General features: G+C 37.9%; 1 protein-coding gene across 9 annotated transcripts in view; it reads right to left on the bottom strand.

Annotated features, from left to right (window-relative positions):
• Positions 1-17,132: 17,132 nt before the first annotated feature.
• METTL4 (methyltransferase 4, N6-adenosine) overlaps positions 17,133-22,870 on the bottom strand; it is a 33,151-nt gene continuing 27,413 nt past the window's right edge. For all 9 annotated transcript variants that reach the window (XM_523876.9, XM_009433757.5, XM_016933409.4 and 6 more), the window contains one exon: positions 17,133-18,143. In XM_523876.9, coding sequence (XP_523876.1) covers positions 17,998-18,143 — 146 coding nt within the window. In that variant the 3' untranslated portion in view covers positions 17,133-17,997. The remainder of the gene's footprint in view (positions 18,144-22,870) is intronic.

Genomic DNA, 22,870 nt, shown 5'->3' with positions numbered 1-22,870 from the left:
TTGTAAAAGAGGGATGTATAATAATGTAAATAATGTCTGCCCCACAGAGTTGTGAGGACAAATAAGACACTGCATGTAGCAGTCCTTTGTAAACTGCACTTTACAGACACACTAATGCATTATATCTGGCAACTAAAATTTCCACTCACTCCACCAAAAACCTCCCTTCCCTACATTAACCTTCAACTTTAATACAAACATTTCCAATCCAGCATTAACCACATCTTTCTCAAGTTCCTACCATGCATGAAGCATGGTGCTGGGAGCTAAAGATCCAAAAGGGAAGAGTCAGGGAGGAGGCTGAAAACTGCATGAGCTCAGCTGTCCCATTGTGTGTAACAGAATAGAACAAACTTGAGACATGTTGTGTACAAGCATAATCAAAATGCTTGACTTTTTTTAACTTGAGAGTTTTTTTCTCTTTATGTTCTTTTACTAATAACTTTCAGAAATTTCAAGAGAGCAAACATATATTTTCTGAAATTAAAAGCTTTTAGAGTACCAAGCTTACAATAGAACATTGTGTCCTCAGAGACAATAAACTATCTGTCCTATCAATATGTTTAAAATCCTAGTGATATAATGCCAAATATAGTATATTTCTGAGTCTTAACAAATGGAAAGGTTGACAGAATCTCAAGGCCCTTATTCCTCCACGGACTGCCCAACTCCATCATAGATCCAATAGTGAATTTCAGAACCTCGTCTATTATAAGCTTGGACAGATCAAGTGTAAATGCAAAGACCACTTTGTCTAGAGTTAGGCTTGGGCAGGACTGTCCATGTGTCCTCTGGGCCCTGCCATATTGCCTGCTGGGCTTTCCAAGGCACCCTCCCAAGTGAAAGAAGAGGTAGCCCTGGGCCCTTCTTTCCAGCCATTGGAGAGAAGAGACAAGAGGGGAATAGAAAGAAAGGGAAGGAAAAGAAAGGAGAAAGGAAGAGATCCAAAAGTAAATGGCCACCCCCAAAAAGTAACATGTGAAGAAAAGCATTTTTAGCCTCTTCATACTTCCCTCTGAAACTTTCCCCTTTATGCCAAGCTCCACCCCATGGTCTAGATATATGGACCTGAGGACTTCATTCTAGATCAAGCTTCTTTTCTCTAGGAGGGAGGGAGGGGCAAGTATGAGTTCAGCTGGGCTCTTCCTCCCATGCCTTCCGCCATGAGAAAGTCATGTCCTATTCAAGGCTGTTCCTCTGGCCTGAGACACTGAATGAGAAGATGTGCATAGTGTCTGAATCTGACCTGTGATCTGAAGCAGAACCATGCCAGCCAACCCGCAACTACAAACATACAGAGTGAGAAATAAATCATGTTAATGTAAACCACTGAGATTTTGAAGTGGTTTACTGTTACGCAGTGTAACCCAGCAAACACTACCTAATTAATCTCCCCAAATAAGTCATGCAACTGTGTTTGCCCCATTACTCCTCAGCTGACACAATCGAGTCAATAACTTAATTGTAGCCTCTTCTGGCTTTCCATCTCCCAAAATCTTTTTAATGTCCCATAAAACCCTTGTGATTTGGACACCATTACCCAACCCTCCCTTACTCAGCTTTAGCTCTCTGGCTTCCTTGCTCTGTCTCAAACCTACCAGACTTACTCCCCACCCAGGACCTTTGCATCTGTTGTTCCCACTGCCTGGCACACTCTCTTTCTAGATATCTAGTGTCTTGCCGTCTCACCTCCTTCCAGTCTTGCTCAGGAGACCTTGCTAACCACACTACTTAAAAGTGACCCCACCCCAGCTCTCTGCACATCCTTTCACTGCTTATTTTTCGCTAAGAAACTTACTACTTTCCATAATATATGTATTGATTATTAATATTATATACAGACTTGCTCTCCTTATTAAAAAGTATGCACCATTTCTGTCTGTTTTGTTCCTGACTAACCCAGTATCGTGGAGGACTCATAGAAAGTGTTCAACATCTTTAAAGTGCTGGGGGAAAAAAATCAAGAATTCTATAGCCAGTAAAACTACTTTTCAAAAATAAAGATAATTAAGTGTTTAAAATAAAAATGATAATATGTCGCAGAGCTTATAATATATGTAGAAATAAAATCTAAAAGAATAGCAAAAAGGATGGAAGAGGGCAATGGAAGCATACTGTTGTAGAGCTCTTATAAATAAAGTAGTCTAATGTTATTTGAAGGTAGTCTATGACAAGCTAGAGTTAGGAGTTGTAAACCCTAGATAAACCATTTAAAAAGAAAAACAGTAGAGATAACTTTTGAAGTCAATACTGAAGATAAAATGGAATCATAAAAAAACAATAAATCCAAAAGAAGTTGGGTAAAAAGGGAAGAAGGAAGAACAGGTGGCTCAAATAGAAAAAAAATGGCAGATGTAAACCCAATCATATAACTACATTCAATATAAATAATCTAAATATTCCAATTAAAAGAGATTTTCAGGCTGGGCACAGTGGCTCACACCTGTAATCCCAGCACTTTGGGAGGCCAAGGTGGGCAGATCACCTGAGCTCAGGAATTTAAGGCCAGCGTGGGCAACATGGTGAAACACCCATCTCTACTAAAAATACAAAAATTAGCCAGGCACGGTGATGTACACCTGTAGTCCCAGCTACTCAGGAGGCTGAGGCAGAAGGATCATTGAGCCCACTAGTTCAAGACCTGCCTGGGCAACATAGTGAGCCTGGAAGGCAGAGGTTGCAGTGAACTGAGATTGTGCCACTGCATTCCAGCCTGGGCAACACAGCAAGACATTGTCTCCAAAAAAAAAAAAAAAAAGGCAGAGAGAAATTTTCTAATGTTTTTAAAAAACAAAAAGCAACAGTGTTCTTTCTATAACAAAACCACTTTAATAAAAGGGCATAGATAAATTAAAAATAAAATGAGAAAGAAGATATTCCATAAAGACACTAATTATAAGAAAGCTGGAGTGGCTATGTTAATATCAGCCAGTAGATTTAAAGGCAAGAAATATCAGCAGGGATAAAGATGGATATTTAACAATGATAAATGAACATAATCTCAAATGTGTATGCATTAAAAAAATAGAGCTTCAAAATTCATGAAGCAAGTTGGGCATGGTGGTGCATACCCTGTCCCAGCTACTCAGGAGGCTGAGGCAGGAGGATCACTGAGCCCAGTAATTCAAGACTTTCCTGGGCAACACGGTGAGACCCCATCTTACAAAAAAAATCATGAAACAAATGCTGACAGAAATAAAATAAATACACAAATCAAAAAGCATAGCTGGAAATTTCAGTAACTGATAAATACACATAAAATAAGTAAGTATAGGCCAGGCGCAGTGGCTCATGCCTGTAATCCTAGCACTTTGGGAGGCTGAGGCCGGCAGATTGCCTGAGCTCAGGAGTTTGAGACCAGCCTGGGCAAAACAGTGAAACCCCATCTCTACTAAAATAAAACAACAACAAAAATTACCTGGGCATGGCGGTGTGCACCTGTAATCCCAGCTACTCGGGAGGCTGAGGCACGGGAATTGCTTGAACCCGGAAGGCAGAGCTTGCAGTGAGCCAAGATCACACCACTGCACTCCAGCCTGGGAGACAGAGCGAGATGCTGTCTCCCAAAAAATAAATAAATAAGTATATAAAAGACCTGAACAACACTATAAACCAATTTTACCTATTAAACTTTTACAGAACATTCCAACTAACAACAGCAGAATACTATTTTTCTAAATACACATGAAATATTCACCAAAATAAACCATATGCTGGGTGATAAAATAAGTCTCAATGATAAAAGAGATTTAAATTTATGCTTGGAATTTAACCAAAATCTCAACTGTGGCCTTGAGCAAGTCATTTAATTTATTACCACCTCTGTAAAGCAGGCTAACAACATTGCTTCACAAATATTATAAAGATTAAACTGATTCCTGAATAAAAGTTCTTAATCAGTGTCTGACACATGACAGCTGATAGTGCTGATTTTGTCGTTGTCATTATCCTTAACTTGTGTTAGACTAAAGACCTCCCAAACTCAGTCAAGAACTGCTTATCAGTTAAATTCAAAAGAAAAGCCCTCACTGGAAGCCATTATCTTCAGCAAACCAATGCAGGAACAGAAAAACAAACACCACATGTTCTCACTTATAAGTGGGAGCTGAACAATGAGAACACATGGACACAGGGAGGGGAACAACACACACTGGGACCTGTTGTGGGAGGGAAGGCAGGGGGAGAGAATTAGGGAAAAGAGCTAATGCATGCTGAGCTTAATACCTAGGTGATGGGTTGATAGGTGCAGCAAACCACCATAGCACATGTTTACCTACGTGACAAACTTGCACATCCTGCACATGTACCCTAGAACTTAAAAAAATAAAATAAATATTAAAAACTAAAAAAGAAAGACTAGCCTTCCAATATATATGCGTATATCAATAATGGCGGTGATCTTAACCAAGGGAAGACTAAAACACAGGAATCTTCCTGCATCTATCATCGTTATTTTGGCCTCAAGACAATCAATTTCAATTCTGATATCAATGTAAAATTATTAATTTACATGTCATTGCAGATGATGCAAAAGCAAAGCTAATCCACTCAGGTGAATCAGAATCTCATTTTCAGCACTGAAGGTCCCTATGCTGACATGTCTGCTCCAATTTTTCAACTAAAAAGTTTTTCTTCAATTTAGAATATACTGTCTTTAAAGTTTCTATCAATCTAAGGCACTCAAAAAAGGAAAAGTTCATTGAGATGGTATGGCAAATGAGAAAGAATGAAGTGACGACAAAATGCAAGAGCTGAAGGACTCATAGAAAATGAGAAAATGAGGCCAGGCACAGTGGCTCACGCCTGTAATCCCAGCACTTTGGGTGGCCAACGTGGATGGATCACCTGAGGTCAGAAGTTCGAGACCAGCCTGACCAACATGGAGAAACCCTGTCTCTACTAAAAATACAAAATTAGCCAGGCATGGTGGCACATGCCTGTAATCCCAGCTACTCGGAAGGCTGAGGCAGGAGAATCGCTTGAACCTGGGAGGTGGAGGTTGCGGTGAGCCAAGATTGCGCCATTGCACTCCAGCCTGGGCAACAAGAGTGAAACTCCGTCTCAAAAAAAAAAAAAAGAAAAAGAAAATGAGAAAATGAATAAAGGTTGAAAATTACAAATATAATTTAGATAAGATAATCCTTTGTAATTATAGCTACACTTTGGGAATTTTATGTAACACAATGAGAGCTTTATTATTCCACAGATATCCTGCCTATTCACAGTCATCATTTTATTGATCCTCAGATAATAATGCTTCTTACTGCAGTTTCAAAGGAACTGGATGATTTTATCCACTTGTCGCCTTCATCAAGACAGAAAAGACTTCCTGTTCTCAGTTGGTCTCAGGAAATATATGAAAGTTCTCAAGATTATAAATTAGTGATTTCTGCAGGTTGGCACTTCATAGATGGCTATGCAGTAAGAGCCATAACAGCATGTACTATCTGCTGTGATCTGAATGTGTCCCTCCAAAATGTGTATCTTGAAACCTAATCCACATTGTGTTAGCATTAAAAGGTACGGCCTTCCAGAAGTGATTGAGTCACGAGGGCTCCTCCCTCATGAACGGGATTACTGCCCTTATAAAGGAGGTTGAAGGGAACTCCCTTGTCCCTTCCACCATGCAAGGATGAGATGAGAAGCTGCTGTCCATGAGTGACAAGCCCTCTCCAGATATCAAATCTGGATCTTGGATTTCCCAGCCTCCAGACTGTAAGAAAATAATTTCTGTTGTTTTTAAATTAATTATTCTAAGATATTTTTGTGATAGCAACACAAATGGACTAAAACACCATCTCAGTCTAGACATCAGAAAAAAAATAAGTATATGCTGATTCATTTTCATATTTATAATCAGAAAGTACAAAACTTTATGCTAAAAGCATATCCTGTCATTACTTACAGCAGCATCACATAGTACGGCATAGGAATGACTGTAGATAGTGGCCATTAAAGGGTTTAAAATCTTCTCTCCCTAGCTTTGAATCCTAGATCTGCCACTTACTAGCTGTGTGACCTTGAACAAGTACTATTATTTTTAATTTTTTATAACTTTTCTTCCTCTCCTCACAGAACTTTCACTTTAATTGGTAAGTGCTAAATATCTTTGGATCTCCCTTTCACCATCTGTAAAATAGCTACTTTTCAAGGTTGCTGTGAGATTTATAAATAATAATGTAGGGGGTATATCTCTTATTTTTAAACTAGCTTTCTTTATAAACATAAAATATTTATAAAACTAAAGGTTGGAAAACACTTGTATAGTACTTAAGAGGACAAAATGATATTCATGTTTCTGTGTTGAAACAGGTTAGTTTTATGTTAGGTTAAGACAATCCAGTTGGGTTATGTTTCCAAGCAATTTCACCCCTAAAATGTATAAACAAAGTGTTTCACTTTTCACCTGAAATGTCACTTCTACCATTAAATGCCCCTTCCTTTCAAAAGAACTTTCATGATGTAGTTGAAAATGATGGGTCGGGTGTGCTGGCTCACGCCTATAATCCCAGCACTTTGGGAGGCCGAGGCAGGCGGATCACCTGAGGTCAGGAGTTCGAGATCACCCTGGCTAACACGGCGAAACCCGCTCTCTACTAAAAACACAAAAATTAGCTGGGTGTGGTGGTGGACACTGGTAATCCCAGCTACTTGGGAGGCTGAGGCAGGAGAGAATTGCTTGAACCCGGGAGGCAGAGGTTGCAGCAAGCCAAGATCACACCACTGCACTCCAGCCTGGGCGATAGAGGGACATGCTGTCTCAAAAAAAAAAAAAAAAAAAAAAAGTGATGTAACCTAGGCATTGAAAGCCTGGAGTTGAAACTTCATTACTTGTTAGCTCTGTAAACTACAGTCAATGACTTCATTTCTCCAAATTCCAATTTTCTCAACTATAAAGTCTATACAATAACCTCCAATCCAGTCTATCTCAAGGAATTATAAGGAAAAATGCATAATTTATAGAACAGTTCTTTTAACCAGTAAGGGCATCAATATTTCCACATCCGAAAAATACTCAGCGAATACATTGATAAAATACGCAGGTTATTTCATGAAACCTTTACATTGACATCTTTAAGACAATAATAATAATGGTACTTTGCCTTTTCTTAGTGAAGTAAATTTAGCAATGCAATTTTTCAGTAACGGCAAGAGTATTTGACTTGAAATTAAGAGATTTAGATTAATTTCCATTAGCCATTTAATATGCAATAGTGCTTTGTTCACTTTAATGTACAAATAATGTACAATAAAAAGTTATCCACTTATTTATGTGTTCAACTAGTATTTTTTAAACACCTACTATGTGCCAACACTGGTCTAGGCCTAAGGGTAGAGCAAAAAACAAAATACTGTTTTTTTTTAAAAAAGATTCAGGGGATACATGTGTAGATTTGTTACATGCATGTATTGTGTAATGGTGAGGTTTGAGCTTCTAATGGACCTGTTATCCAAACAGTGAATGCTGTACCCAATATGTAATTTTTCAATCCTTGACACCCCCATCCCTCCCCCCAGGACTGTTCATTTTAAGGAGACAGTGCAGCCTCTGATTTTGATACTCAAAACTATCACATGAGGTGAGCAGGTGAGGCTCAGAGATGTCAGTAGGCTTTACTAGGATCAATAATAAATTGTGGCAACTTCAATCCAGTTCTGATTCTTAACACAGTTATTCCACTATACTATTTTCTCTCTGAATAGGTATGCCTGATTCTTTAAAGAATAGCACTCTACTCAATTATACTATCCCTAGATGATCAAAACCCAGTTAGAGAAAAAGGCACTTATTCCCATAAGTTCTTCCAAGAACTACATTGCTTTATCTGCAATGAAATGGCAAGACTTATTCAAGAAGCTGTTTCCAGTTATTGACCCATTTTCCAGCCCATTCTTTATAATAAACCTCTTTAAAAGAGTGATTTATATTCATTCTCTTCATCTTCCTTCCCTCTATTATCTCTTTAATTCACTCCAGTTAGGCTTTTATCCCACTCTTCCAGTAAAATCACTCGTGTCAAGGTGACCAATAACCTCTCTCTTGCCAAATCTGATGGGCATTCATCTTATGCCAAACATATGCAGCATTGACACAGTTGATTACCTTCTCTTTGTTTAAGCATTTTCTTCAATTGGCTTCAGAAATTTCCATCTGTGTCTTGCCCTCCCATATACCCTTCCTTTTCTATCATCCCATCTTTTCACATCTTCTCTTTCTACCTTCCTTACCTGGGGTGGAAGAATTAGTGGCAGGCAGAGGTGGAGGGGTGGAGAGAAAGTATGTGAAGCATCTTGGCAGCCTGCCTACTGGTGTCCAAGGATGTGGGATATGAAGCAATGAGTGAGGAGCGCTACGTCAAGCATGTTTTCAGCATACCTAACAGCACCCAAGAATGCAGGGCCCTGCAGGAGGCAGGAAGGATGATCTCACAGCAACTGCCTGCACAAAGGCACACTGGCAATTTTCCGCAGATTGAGCTACAGATTCCATTTATCTCCAATCAAAACCCAGGAGGCTTTGTTATAGACACTGACAATCTGATCCTAAAATTTATGAGGAAGTTCAAAGTACCTACAATAGCCAAAATGACTTTGAAAAAGAAAAAGAAAGTTTATGGACTTATCCTATCTGATTTCAAGGCTTACTATATAACAGGAGTAATCAAGACTCTGGTGTTGAAAGACATATAAATTAATGGATTAGAATAGAGAACTCAGAAATAAATCCACACAATCATAAGCAAAAAAAAAAAAAGAAAAAAAAGAATGACTAGGCGCAGTGGCTTACGCCTGTAATCTCAGCACTTTGGGAGGCCGAGGTGGGTGGATCACCTGAGGTCAGGAGTTTGAGACCAGCCTGGCCAACATGGAGAAACCCCAACTCTACTAAAGATACAAAAATTAGCCGGGCCTGGTGGCGCATGCCTGTAATTCCAGCTACTTGGGAGGCTGAGGCAGAAGAATCGCTTGAACCTGGGAGGTGGATGTTGCAGTGAGCTGAGATCGCACCTTTGCACTCCCGCCTGGGCTACAAGAGCGAAACTCCATCTCAAAACAAACAAAAACAAGAGAACCTAGACTTAAACCTCACACCTCATACAAAAATAATTCAAAATTATTATGGATTTAAATATAAAACATGAAATGTTTATAAAATAGGAGAAAATATTCATGACCTAAGGATAGGCAAAGAGTTCTTAGACTTAACACCAAAAATATAATCAATAAAAGGAGAAATTCATGAATTGGACTTCATTGAAATTAAAATCTTTATTCTGTGAAAGACCCTATGGGTCGCACATGGTGGCTCACGCCTGTAATCCCAGCACTGTGAGAGGCCGAGGCAGGCAAATCACGACGTCAGGAGATGGAGACCACGCTGGCTAACACAGTGAAATCCTGTCTCTACTAAAAAATACAAAAAATTAGCCAGGTGTGCTGGCGCGCACCTGAAGTCCCAGCTACTCAGGAGGCTAAGGCAGGAGAATGGCGTGAACCCCGTAGGGGTGCTTGCAGTGAGCCGAGATGCGCCACTGCATTCCAGCCCGGTTGACAGAGCGAGACTCCGTCTCAAAAAAAGAAAGAAAGAAAGACTCCATGAAGAGGATGTAAAATTGGTGAAATCGGAATAACTTCTGTGGGTGATACCAATGTGTATTTCCCAACTTTGATATTGTACAATGGTTACACAAGATGTTACCATGAAGAGAAACTAGATAAAGCAAGACCTCTCTGTATGTACAGTATTTCTCCAACTTCCTGTGAATCTATCGTTATTTCAAAATAAAACTTTAAAGCAAACAAAAGACATCATTGTGAACATTAAAAGGCAAGTCTGAGGCTAAGAGAAAATATTTGCAAAACCGATTAACTAGAGAATTTCATCAAGTACATATAAAGAGTACTTACAATTCAAAAATATAAAAACCGAATAAACAACAGGCAAAGATTTGAACAGATTCTTCCCCAAAAATACACAGATGTTAAATAAGTACATGAAACGGTGCTCCAAATCATTTTCACTAGGGAAATGCAAATTAAAACCACAATGAGATATTACTCCCTCTAGTAGCTAAAATGTAAAAGACTGACCATTGTAAGTGTCGACAAGACTGTGAAGGAACAAGAGAGTTCTCATTCACTGCTTGCAGGGAATATAAAATAGTACAACCACTATGAAAAACTCTCCGGCCTTTTTTTTTTTTTTTGGAGATGGAGTCTCACTCTGTCACCCAGGCTGGAGTGCAGTGACATGATCTTGGCTCACTGCAACCTCTAACTCTAGCCATTTCTTTAAATGTTAAATGTGCATCCTTCAAGCTGGAGCTGCAAGGTAAAAATTAAAAAAAAAAAAAAATTTAAGGCTGGCCACAATGGCTCATGTCTGTAATTCCAACATTTTGGGAGGCCGAGGCAGGCAGATAACTTGAGGTCAGGAGTTCAAGACCAACCTGGCCAACATGGTGAAATGCCATCTCTACTAAAAATACAAAAATTAGCCAGGCATGGTGGCAGGTGCCTATAATCCCAGCCACGTGGGAGGCTGAGGCAGGAGAATCACTTGAACCCAGGAGGCAGAGGTTGCAGTGAGCTGAGATTGTGCCGCTGTACTGCACTCCAGCCTGGCCAACAGAGCGAGACTCCATCTCAAAAGAAAAAAAAAAACTGTTTAAACTTAGACCTACCATATAACTTGACATTCCACTCTGAGGTATGTACCCAAGAGAAATGAATGTATAGAGTCACACAAAAACATACACATGACTATTCTTAGACACTTTATTTATAATAGCCCCAGACTAGAACACAAATGTCCATCAACAAAATTAAAGTAGAAAAATTCTCAGAATGGCCCACATCTTAATCCCCTCCCCTTTGATTTGGGTAGAACCTGTGACTATGAAGAAATATTACTCTCATGATTATGTTACCATATATGGCAAAAACGAGATTATCTGATGGGCCCAATCTAGTCACAAAAGCTCTTTAAAAATGGAGCATTTTCTCTGGCTGATAGCAGAAGGCAAGTCAGAGAGATTGGAAGCACAAGAAGAATTTGATACACTCTTAATGACTCTGAAGATGGAGGGGGCACAGCCTCCAGTTGCTGAGAGAAAGTGCTGCTGACAGAAAATAAAGAAGCAGGGACCTCAGTCCTACAACCACATGAAACTGGATTCTGTCAACAACCTGAATGAGCTTGGAAGCAGATTCTTCCCCAGAGCCTTCAGAAAATGGCCCAGCCTGACCAGACTTTGCTTTGGGCCTGGGAGACTCTATGCAAAGAATCTAGTAGTCTGCCTGTCTTACCTAGTGTTTTTGTTTTTGTTTTTTGATACAAGGTCTTGCTCTGTTGCCCAGGCTGGAGTGCAGTGGCATGATCTCAGCTCACTGCAACCTCTTCTTCCCAGGCTCAAGTGGTCCTCCCACCTCAGCCTCCCAAGTAGCTGTGACCACAAATGCACACCACACCTAGCTAATTTTTTGTATTTTTTGTAAAGAAGGGGTTTCACCCTGTTGCTTAGGCTGGTCTCAAACACCTGAGCTCAAGAAATTCGCCCACCTCAGCCTCCCAAAGTGCTGGGACTACAGGTGTGAGCCACCATGCCTGGCCCTAGTGCTGTTTTAAAATGACTATGTTTGTGGTAATTTGTTACACAACAATAGAAAACTGTTACATATTTTGGTATCTGGAAATGCAGGGATGTGATAACAAATATGTAAAATATGGTTCTGAATTGGACAGAGGGGCAGAGGCTGGAAGGATTTTAAGGAGCATAATAAATGTCTCTAAAAGACTTAGTAGAAATCTGAATGTTAAAAATGCTGCTGGCGAGGGCTCATGAAGAAGTGAGGAACATGTCATTGGGAACTACAGAAACAGAAATTCTTATCATGCAAAGGCAGAATACTTAGCAAACTTACGACCTGCAGTTGTGTGGAAAACGGAATTCAAAAACGACGAATTTGAATATTTAGCTGAGGAGATCTCCAAGCAAAGTGTTGAGTGTGCTGCCTGGTTTCTTCCTGCTGCTTTTAGTAAAATACAAGAGGAGACAAATTGAGAAAAGAAATGATAAGGTTTCAAGACTTGCTGATTTGGGAAATCCTTGGCCTATCCAGGTGGCAAGAGATGCCAAAAGTAAAAGATTGTTCTGAAAACATGTTATAAAGTAGAGGCTGGGCTCTTCGCTGACACCTTGGAAAACCAAAGGGTCAGAGTGTTCGGCCACATAGAGTATCCTTCCAAGAGATTAAAAGTGTTCCTAATAAATCTGCTCAATCAATACAGAGGACCTATAGGAAATTTAAGGGCACTAGCCCTCAGCCATCTCAGCAGAAAAACAGAGGGATTATCTTGAAAAGATCTGTGGATTCGGCTCTAGGGAGGGAAGAAGGGAGGGGAGAGGAGGGAGGAGAGGGAAATGAAGAGAGAGGTACAGATATAGATATCGATGATATAGATAGAAATTTGTTCTAAGTGTTCTAAAAGAAGCATGCAAAATGCTCATTTTGACAATAATTAACTCTGACTATAAAATAGGAGGTTTCACAGAGGTTACAGAGGTGAAAAATAATTTAGAAACTCTTTGGTACTTCTGCATATTTTCTATAAGCCTAAAACTAGTCCAAAATAACAGTTTTTTTTTTTAAAGTGGATCATGAAATTAGAGGTGTTGCCAGGAAGACTATAATTTTTTTAAAAATGAGCATATACGGAATACCTGCTAGGTTACTAGGTCCTATGCTAGACACATTCAGTTATTTCATTTCATCCTTAAAATAATTCTACAAGGCCCAAAGATTAGCCTTCTTATTCCTTAGAAAAGGAAGTTCAAGATAATATAGTTTAACTAATTGCTGAAAGTCACTCAGAAGCTAAATATATCCAGACTCAACATGTAGATCTAGCTGATCTCAAAGTCTAGCTAGTTTTTTCCTGGCAGAGAAAGTACCATGAGCAAAAGCATAGGCCTCAATCAGGTAACAGCATATAGTCCAGTCTGATTAACATTCAGGGAACATGTGGACAGTGTTGGGAGAAGCAATTCAAAAGCAGGTGGGGAACCATGTTTTTCCTTAATGATATTGACTAAAAACAGTTTTAATACTGCAACCACTCTATTTGCCTTACCCATCATCCAAAGGTATCCCATTGTCACAGTTACCCAACAACCAGGCCAACATCTCATCCGAGAAAATAAATTAAATCGTTTTCCTCATGCTCTCCACTACTAGATATCAATGTGTTTGTATATGGCTCCAGGGACTTGGATGGATACTGAAAAATCTAAGAGGTCCCACTCAAGTTTGCAGAAGCCCCAGGAGGTCTAGGTTAACCCCCCAAGAATATTTAGGGGGAAAAGGCTGGTTGTGAAGTTATCATTGGTAGTTCTGACTTATTTTCAAGCTGGTACAGACCGGTCAATAGAGCTGTGAATTTAAACAAAACCCCGTCTGGAGTTATGAGTTGGCCCATATATCCAAACACTGGTATCAGATCACCATAAATTATCTACACTTGTGCTTACCTTACTTACTCCCTTTTCCAACTACCCATACAGCTTCAAATCCAGGTGAATATTTTGCAGAAGAGCGTCCTTAAAATGTGAGCTTAAAATGGCTCATCTGATTGAGTTGTTGAAATACAATGGCATGGTAAAAATGCTTATGGCTTATGTCAAAGGGTTTTGCAGCCCATCAGATTCTAAGTGATTCTGAGTTGACTGAGGCTATCAGTTCAACTAATGTCACTAAAATCTCTAACAAAAAATACTGTGTCAATAACACAAGAATGATGATGTGGTATATGGAGAAAGGTATATTTGGGTGATTATATATGAACCATTCTACATTTGCCCCAGCCCATACAATGAACCTCTCTGATTAGTAGCTGATGGACCTGCTATTAAGATCTCAAGTTCATTAGCAAACATGATATAACAAAAAGTGCCTTAATTTAGGAACCAGAATAGAATTCAAGTCTTGGTTATTAACCTTATGAGTAGCCTCTGTGACCCTATTCCCTCATTATACCTATACCTTCGTAAGATTGTTTTGAAGATAAAGTGAAACAATTAAAGTAAAAGAACTCTAGTAACCACAGAACAGTGCCAATAGTGCTGTGGTGCTTACCAAGGCATGGTAGGCCAGTGGTGCATGACATGAATCAAATGAGGTAAATCGGACAGCATCTTCAGGGAAGGGAAGGTCCTTTGAAGTGATTATAATCCTCTCAATCACATCAGGAGAAAAGCCAGCATCTGCCTGAAGCTGAATACATAAAAGTTCTCAAAAGATATGTGTAAGCTTGAGATGGTAAGATTTGGGGCCCATGATTCTCTTGTGAGAATGAGTTTGCATCACAGAATTTAGAGGACTAGAACAGGACAAGGTAAAGAGAGCCTGCAGCAAGGACAGAGCAAAGGCAGATCTAAAGCTAGGCCCAGATCTAGATCCAGACTTATATCCCCAGTGTCACGGACTAGGCTGAAGGCCACTGGCCCATGGTGATGTTGGCCTCCCTCAAAGGTTGGCATTCAAGAGAAGAAACCTATCCCATTGGTGCCTTTCAGACCATCTGAAGAAACAGGGCTTCTTTACTTGGTCTGTGCCTTATCAACTGGAAAATCCCCTGGGTGGCAAATAAAAATCAACTTCCTAACACCTGCAGCAAAGTGTAACACATCTATTTTGAACCAAATTTACGTGGCATGGGCCTGAAGTCTCTGAACATAGAAGAAACATAGAAGAAACATCATCGCTAAAAGGTGACCTATTTAGCACCTGTGGAATTCAACAAAGAGCAATGTAGAGTAGCTACACAGCTTAGTCAACATGGCAGGAGGCAATCAAAACACAAAGCCCAAAGCCACATGTGGCCCTTGTTTTAATTTGTTTCTTAGGCAGGACCGCAATGGGAAAGGAGATTTCATAGCTTCCTCATGTATGAAATCAGGTGCAGGTTCTGAACAAGAAAAAGATTAAGAAAAAAAAGGATGTTTAGACAGAAAAATTGTATGGGCAGTTTAATAATGCTCAGGCAAAGGGATGGAACTAACATTTAACTTCCAGTGCGTTCCCTGATTGAGAGTCCAGACTGTGGTAAGAACTTTTTGACCTGAAATTAAAAAAAAAAAAAAAAAAAAAAAAAAAAAACTTGTCACATTTTTGGAGTGCTTAAAATATTCCAAGCACTATTACAAGTGCCTTGCATGTATTAAGTCATTTAATCCTCATAACAACTCTATGAGGTAGTATTATTATCACCTATATGCATGAATGGACACCAAGGCCTAAAGATTTAATTAACTTGCTCAAAGCCAAAAGCCAGTTGGGTTCAAATCTACACAAGCTGGCTTTAGACTGCGCTGACTGTGCCACACTGCACTGCCTTAGGTACAGAAAAGATCTTGTGTCTACAGTGGCCAAGAGAAAAAAAAAAAACTGGGTCAAACTTTGACTAGAGGGTACAAATAAAGGCTGAGGAAGAAAGGAGGACAAATGATAAAAAGATCAGGTTTTTTAAAGAGAATCTGTTTCCAAGAGTAGTTGTGATTTTGTGTGTTTTGTATTCTGTGATTTTACTCTGCTGGATCTCATGTAGAAGGGTGAAAGAGTCAGAGAAAGGCCAAGAATTCCAAGGATATGACATTATGAGGCACAATTCCCCCAGTTTCTTGAGTGGTGTTAGCAGTTAAGCACGTAGAAGCAAAAGAGCTCGAGGGGGAAAGCTAGAGTGTAATCCTATCACTTGAGAAATCCTTAGTCATTTGCTCAGTTTTCCATGTTTTTACATAGAATACAGCATGGGCTATGGAGTCAGGAAACTGTGCATCCTAGTTCTGACACTTGCTGTGTGTTTACATACAAAATAGTCCCCTGGGCTTCAGCTTTCTCAACTATTAAATGAAGGTTGTATCTATCTCTCAGGGTTATGCGAGGATTAAATGCAGTAAGTAAAAAGCATAGCAGAGTAACATACACTACTCAACAAATGTTAGTCGCACCCCTTTGCCTAAGCATTATTACCAAGAGTCCTAAAAGACCTTAAGCCTATAAAAAGAATGTGATAGAAAAAAACTCCACAAAATTCTTACAAGTTATAAAAATAATATAGGAAGGTCTGAATGAAAACGCTCTAAAATATGTAAGTCCAACAGGTCAGTTGGCTAAACCAACTGTAGTAATGAAGTCAAAGTTTGATGTTCATATTCCTTCATTTTTGTTCTCACAAGGTATGTTATTGTTAAAATTTGCAGACTCCTTTGTTTAAAAAGGAGCCCAATAATTAAACTGGTGTTAAAACAAGGTCCAGAGGTTTCACAACTTCGGAGTAAAGCTAAAACTAGTACTCTTGCAACGTGAATAACAGACTCATTGAATTAAGATTCTCTCTTTTTTCTCTCAGTACCAGTATTTATGATGCAAAAATAAAAGTCCAAAAACTTGGTGAGGATAAAATGTTCCCACAAAGTATATAAAATCTATAAATACCAAAAGAAGCTGGAAAGAATTCAAATGAGATCATGAGAAGTTTGCTTCAAGTTTAATACCTTTTTCCTTTTAAATAACAAGTTAGAATAGCTCCATAAATACAAAATTAAGCCTCTGATACTATACTCACACACTCAAAGGATGAACAAACTTCAAAAATAACATATTTTTCTTTGACAAAATCAGTAAATTGGCAAGCTTGTCAAAGAATCATTTCAGTCTAACATTTTACTTAGTGGATAAATATTTGTCAACAATCTGTAAATAGTATAAATGCTTTTCTCAAAATGCTACGTGAAAGAAGCCAGGCACAATAGATTACACATTGCATGATTCCATTTATATGAAATTCTCAAACAGCAGAACTAATGATAGAAAGCAAACCAGTGTTTGCCAGGGGCCAAGGATAGGAGCAGGGGATTGACTGCAAAAGGAAAAATGAGAAGTTTTCAGGGTAAAGAAAGTGTTCTGTATCATGATCACTGTGGCAGACAGACAACTGTATATATGTTTTCAAAATTCACTGAATTTGACACTGAAAATTGGAGAATTTTGTGAAAATTATACCTCAATTTTTAAAAAGTCAATACATAATAAATCAATATGCATTTCAAAGAATCATTTCAGTCAAAATATTTTACTTGGTAGACAAATATTTATTTGTAGAAAATCTATAAATAATATTTTTTTCACAATCACACTGTTTACTTGCTGCCATGTTTATTACAAGGAATAGCTTTTCATTTTCTTCTAGAAAAACAAGCAAAACCAGAAAGTGCTTGGAAAGTGACCTTGAATGCAATTTAAAACCCTACAAAAATGCTGTATAAACTCAGTATACTAATGCAGTACTTGGCAGATCTTTGAATATTTTTTCCAGAACATAACAGTATACCACAGGTTGCAAATTCAGGTCATACAAGGGCCAAGTGGATGACATAAGTGAGCAGCATGGTGGCAGTGGTACTGTGGCAAAGTGGAGAGCACAAGGCTCTTCCCAAGTGAGCCACCACCGCTTGGTCCTGCAGACTGATGCCAGGAAAGAACAAAGGCCTCTGTGTAGCCAGAGCCTCTGATGTTTAAAAAGAAGCAGAAATCTGGACTTTAATGTGAAATAGCCCCATTTTTTAGAATAATGGTTCTAAGTGTTTTTTACAACACTGTATGGGTCACACAAAACACATCCATAGATAGGATTAAGACCTCTGGTCCACGGTGTATGTTTTCTGAACTTTTTCAATAGCATGGTCTTGCCGTCTTTATAACTGCTTACCACTTAATTTGTATAGTCTAGAATAACATAGAATGTTAGTGCAACTCAAGTAAAATTCATCTTAAAATTACATGAAGGCTAGTCACTTCTGGTCCCTTACTGAAAAAAACAAGTCCTGTTTATATTCTAAGAATATGGGTTGGTAACAAAATAAAAAAATGACTTAGAATTAAGGGAAAAGTGGTGAGGAAACAATGAAGAAACCACTACTTTAATCAAGATCATAGTCAGCTTCCAGACTCCAGAGCAATAAAATAATCCACATGCTGAAATTTGAGAACTTCATTGCCCCAACTAGTCCAACCTGGCTGTAAATTTCGAGCAAACAACTCCAAATATTCCCCATCTGGCTTGATGTAGTCTTTTAAAACCTCTGTTTAAAAAAGAGAAAAAACACAAAAATTATTATTGAGGAAGGAATCCACTTCCTTTTAGCAGTTAAGAGTAGAAACAGAGAAATATTTCATTTTGTTCTTAAAAGACAGCAAATTAATTTCAAGGATTTCATCACAGGCTTTACTATTTATAGTTAGAAAGCCATTTAAAATAAGTACCCTTGAGACTGGGAACAATACCATCTGAACTTCCATAGTCCTGGTTTACTGGTTTCATTTGTAGATGAGAAATGAGGACTTTAACACCTACTAGGTGACTTTTCAGTTTTCCAATACTGCTGATATATCTCCTGAGTATTAACTTTATTTATTTATTTAATTTTTTTTTTTTTTTTTGAGACAAGAGTCTCGCACTGTCACCCAGGCTGTAGTGCAATGGTGCAATCTCAGCTCACTGCAACCTCCACCTCCCGAGTTCAAGCAATTCTCCTATCTCAGCCTCCCAAGTAGCTGGGATTACAGGCACATGTCGCCACTCCCAGCTAATTTTTTGTATTTTAGTAGAGATGGGGTTTCACCATGTTCCCCAGGCTGGTCTCGAACTCCTGACCTCAGGCAATCCACTCGCCTCGGCCTCCCGAAGTGCTAGGATTACAGGCAGGAGCCACCGCACTCAGCCAATTTATTTTTAATAAATATAACCCATACATGAAAAAGAGCTCTAAAAAAAATTCAAAAACAACCCATTTAAAAAAAAAAAGACAAAAGTCTCTCTGCAATATAAACTTTAATAAAATAATAATAAATGAAGAGCTGGATATAGATAGAAATACTGAGAACAAATAACTAACATTTAAATAACTAGCCCCCTTAGCAGTAAATTGGTAGCACTAAAAACATCTCTTCATTTTCAAATTATAGATCCTTCTTTACCTAAAATTTCATCATGGTACTTCCACAGTTAACTATTCCTTGTATTATTCAATGTATTAATAACTACTGAACATTGTATTTTGTTGGGGAAAGAGCTGTAAGCTAAAGAGCTGTTGTCTACACTAAAAGAAAAGAAGAACACAGAAACTTTTTGAAAAGCACATGTTCACTCAATTGGATGACAAATACTTAAATCAATTTAATCTTGATCATGCTGCTGGTTAGCTATGCTAACCACCTAATAGGAATTTGGTATAAAATTCAGATAAGAAAAATCACTAGAAAAGGTAAAATATGGTTCATAATTGCTATGTAAGATTGTGCTTGGAAGAAATCTATCAAATTTAGGAATGATAAGGGTTCTTTAGGAATACTAGAGACAGGTAAGGTTTAAAAGAGAATATATCAAATATTTTAGGTTTCATCATGTTCTTCAGTTGCTCTCACAGCAAAATACTTGCTCATCTGTCAGAAAGTACTGGTCCTGTTTAGCAAAAATCAAAGAAGAATGAAAAGGTTTCACTGTCTATAATTCAAGTGAACTCAAATTTGGGCTTTGATGGGTTCTAGGAGATACTGGCACGAAGGCTTCTAACCCTTTCCTTAGTACATAAATTAAATGCTACTAACCTTGAAAGAGAAAGATTTCCCTAGAGTCTTAGAGGACAATAACCCTACATGGAAGAACTTTTCCATTTTCTTCCCATGAATTTAACGCCTTACCAGCCTCAATTCACTTTTAATGTGGTCTAAGGTTACACTGAAGAAAGGTTTTGTTTGTTTTTGTTTCATTTGTTCAGATTTTTGGTACGAAGATGTTAGCAACCCTATTTTAGAAATTTAAACTGGGGTCAGCCAGTCAAAAATGTTTCCTCTTCTGAGCACCCACTATAATCAGTGTTATAAAACTTAAACAAAGGAAGCAGAATATCCATGTTTTATGAGAGTTTACAATCTAATAGAAAATAATGGCCAGGTACTTGGATGGAGTGGAAAAATACATACAACCTAAACCCATTTACTGCCATCCTATTTTCTCAATGTAGTAAGTTTTTGCAAGGTTCTTTTCCTTTCTAGTTAAGAAAAACAGAATATTAAGTTGTGTTTTTATAATGTTAACTACAATTATTTTATTTCAAAATAAGGGAGAAGAAATAAAGGCAAATTAATAAAAATGGATTATTCTGGTTTTTAAATATTAATTTAAAAATAAATGTGAATGTATAAATTTAAACATGAGTATGACACATAAACTTCAACAATTACATAACAACTGGAGTTAGTAAAACACACTTTAACCAATGGAGTGGATGCAATCTGTGCACAGCTAGTCATTTCGTTTTTGCTCTGAAAGTATGGGGCAGGAGTAAGAGAGAAGTGGCCCAAACATCAGTGCATATAATCCCATCAACTAAACTTCACTCTTCAGATGGAAACTGTTAGTATGTAAAGCAGTAAAAAGAAGTGGAAATTCCTCTAAGGTAAAACGTGAAAGCTAAAATTTTGATTTAAATACTTTATTTCATGATTTTCCTACCTTAAATCTTCAAACAATATCACTTTATAATGTTAGGTTGTAAACCATAGCTATTGATAGCTTATCTTTCAATCAGAGAAAATTTCAAAACTTATGCAAATGTATCATTTTGAAATGCCATATGCTACCAATGTGGTCTCCTACATTTTGCAACAGAAATAACCAATTAAACTTAAAAAAAAAAAATCAGGGTGTTTCTAAATACAAAAGAGAAAACATTTCATTTTATGAATTTGCATAAAACAGTTTAAGAATATTTAAATGTAAAAGCTGTAAGCATTATATACAGAATATATATCATCCCAAACCCCTAGAGTTATGATTTCAGGGTAAAATATACTGCAGAAATCTGAGAGATGCTTTCTGAAATATATAGAAACATGAACTATACTAAAAATATATACAGTAACATGAACTCAAAAATAAAATATTACAATATTTCCTATGACTACTTAACCAAAACATAAGATTTTATATATATATGGAGTTATTCAGATGTTTCCTCCAGAATCTAACTTTTGTTTTTAAATGTTTTCAGTGCTAAAAATGTGTTTGTGCTGCTCTCTACTGGGAATGAGGAAGAACTGCATTTCAAAGATATAAGCTGTAATGCTTTAGGGCAAGACTCATTTTTTTTTTTCTTTTATTATTATACTTTAAGTTTTAGGGTACATGTGCACATTGTGCAGGTTAGTTACATATGTATACATGTGCCATGCTGGTGCGCTGCACCCACTAACTCGTCGTCTAGCATTAGTTATATCTCCCAATGCTATCCCTCCCCCCTCCCCCAACCCCACAACAGTCCCCAGAGTGTGATGTTCCCCTTCCTGTTTATTCACTATTTTAAAACCTGTCTCCTGAGGCTCATCTTTAAATATAACTTTATTTTATTTTAAAGGAATTGACAAATAGTTTACTATCATTTCAGAATGAAAAGTTTATGGTCTTAGCTTTTGAATTTTTAAAAGAAAAAAATAAGGTTTGAGACAAACACTAGCTTTGTTACCAAGTGATAAATAAAATTCAAATGAGAGGAATACATATACATATATAATCAGGTATTACTAGTGCCAAGTATAATTTTTTTTTCATGAGGAACAATGCAATCTCACCTTCACTTGAGTTATATATTAAAGCATTAAAGGTCTATGACAGTCCAAAGCATAAGGCAATCGATTATTCACTGAGAATCCTTCTTAGTCAAAGAATGGATTATCAGGTAGACATCTGTATATGTCTCAAATGAAGTAATACTATAAACACCCTTCTAGAGGCTGGGTGCGGTGGCTCATGCCTGTAATCCCAGCACTTTGGGAGGCCGAGGCGGGCGGATCACTTGAGGTCAGGAGTTTGAGACCAGCCTGGCCAACATGGCGAAACCCCGTCTCTACTAAAAATACAAAAATTAGGCATGGTGGCACACATCTGTAGGCCCAGCCACTCAGGAGGCTGAGGCAGGAGAATCGCTTGAACCCAGGAGGTAGAGGATGCAGTGACCCAAGATCAGGCCACTGTATGTGACAGAGTGAGACTCCATCTCAAAAAAAAAAAAAAAAAAAATTAAAAAAGGACCCTTCTCCATAAACTATTTAAGATAACAGAAATCCTAAGTGCTAGCAATAAAAATTCTCTAGGAATTTGTATTCACTTTCTACATTTCCCAGGTCATAAACTGCCTCATATTCTGCAAGGTAATATAAGCTCCCTGTAGTTTTCCTGAGTGGCAACTTGTAGCAGTTTTTTGTTGGTAGAATTACCAAACTAATAAAATATGTATTCCTGAAGAAATTCTTTGAAAAGTAAACTTTGAATATCAAATTCAGTATCTCTCAAGGACTTATATTTCTATGTTTTTAAACTCTGACTTGAAAAATTTAGCATTCATTGAGCTTCTATCACATGCTACGGAACTTTAAATATAACTAACTCTCACAACTCTAGAAGACTAAATATCATTATTCCCTCTTTAAATAAGGACTTTGATACAGAAAAATATTTGAGTGACTTGCCCAACTCCCAGAGCCAGGATTCAAAATCACATTAGTCCATTTCTAAAGCCAAATTCCCCACTATTCCCTGCTGCATAGTTTCATTGAATGATAAACATTATACTAAAGCATTAAGACTAGTGAGAATTTGCAGGCTGCAGCAATTACCTGTCAATGTTCCAGAAAAGCAACACTACCTTTAAAAAAACGTAAAACTGAGAGCCACTAACCAAATATCAAGGGACTTCTATCTCTCTGACTACTATTCTGAGTTCCTGGTTTTAGAACAAGCAAGGGATACAGC

The sequence above is a fragment of the Pan troglodytes genome, chromosome 17 (assembly GCF_028858775.2).
Source record: "Pan troglodytes isolate AG18354 chromosome 17, NHGRI_mPanTro3-v2.0_pri, whole genome shotgun sequence".
NCBI classification, from domain to species: domain Eukaryota; kingdom Metazoa; phylum Chordata; class Mammalia; order Primates; family Hominidae; genus Pan; species Pan troglodytes.
The sequence above is the reverse complement of the archived record's forward strand: the minus strand, read 5'-3'. Positions and strand labels throughout refer to the sequence as shown.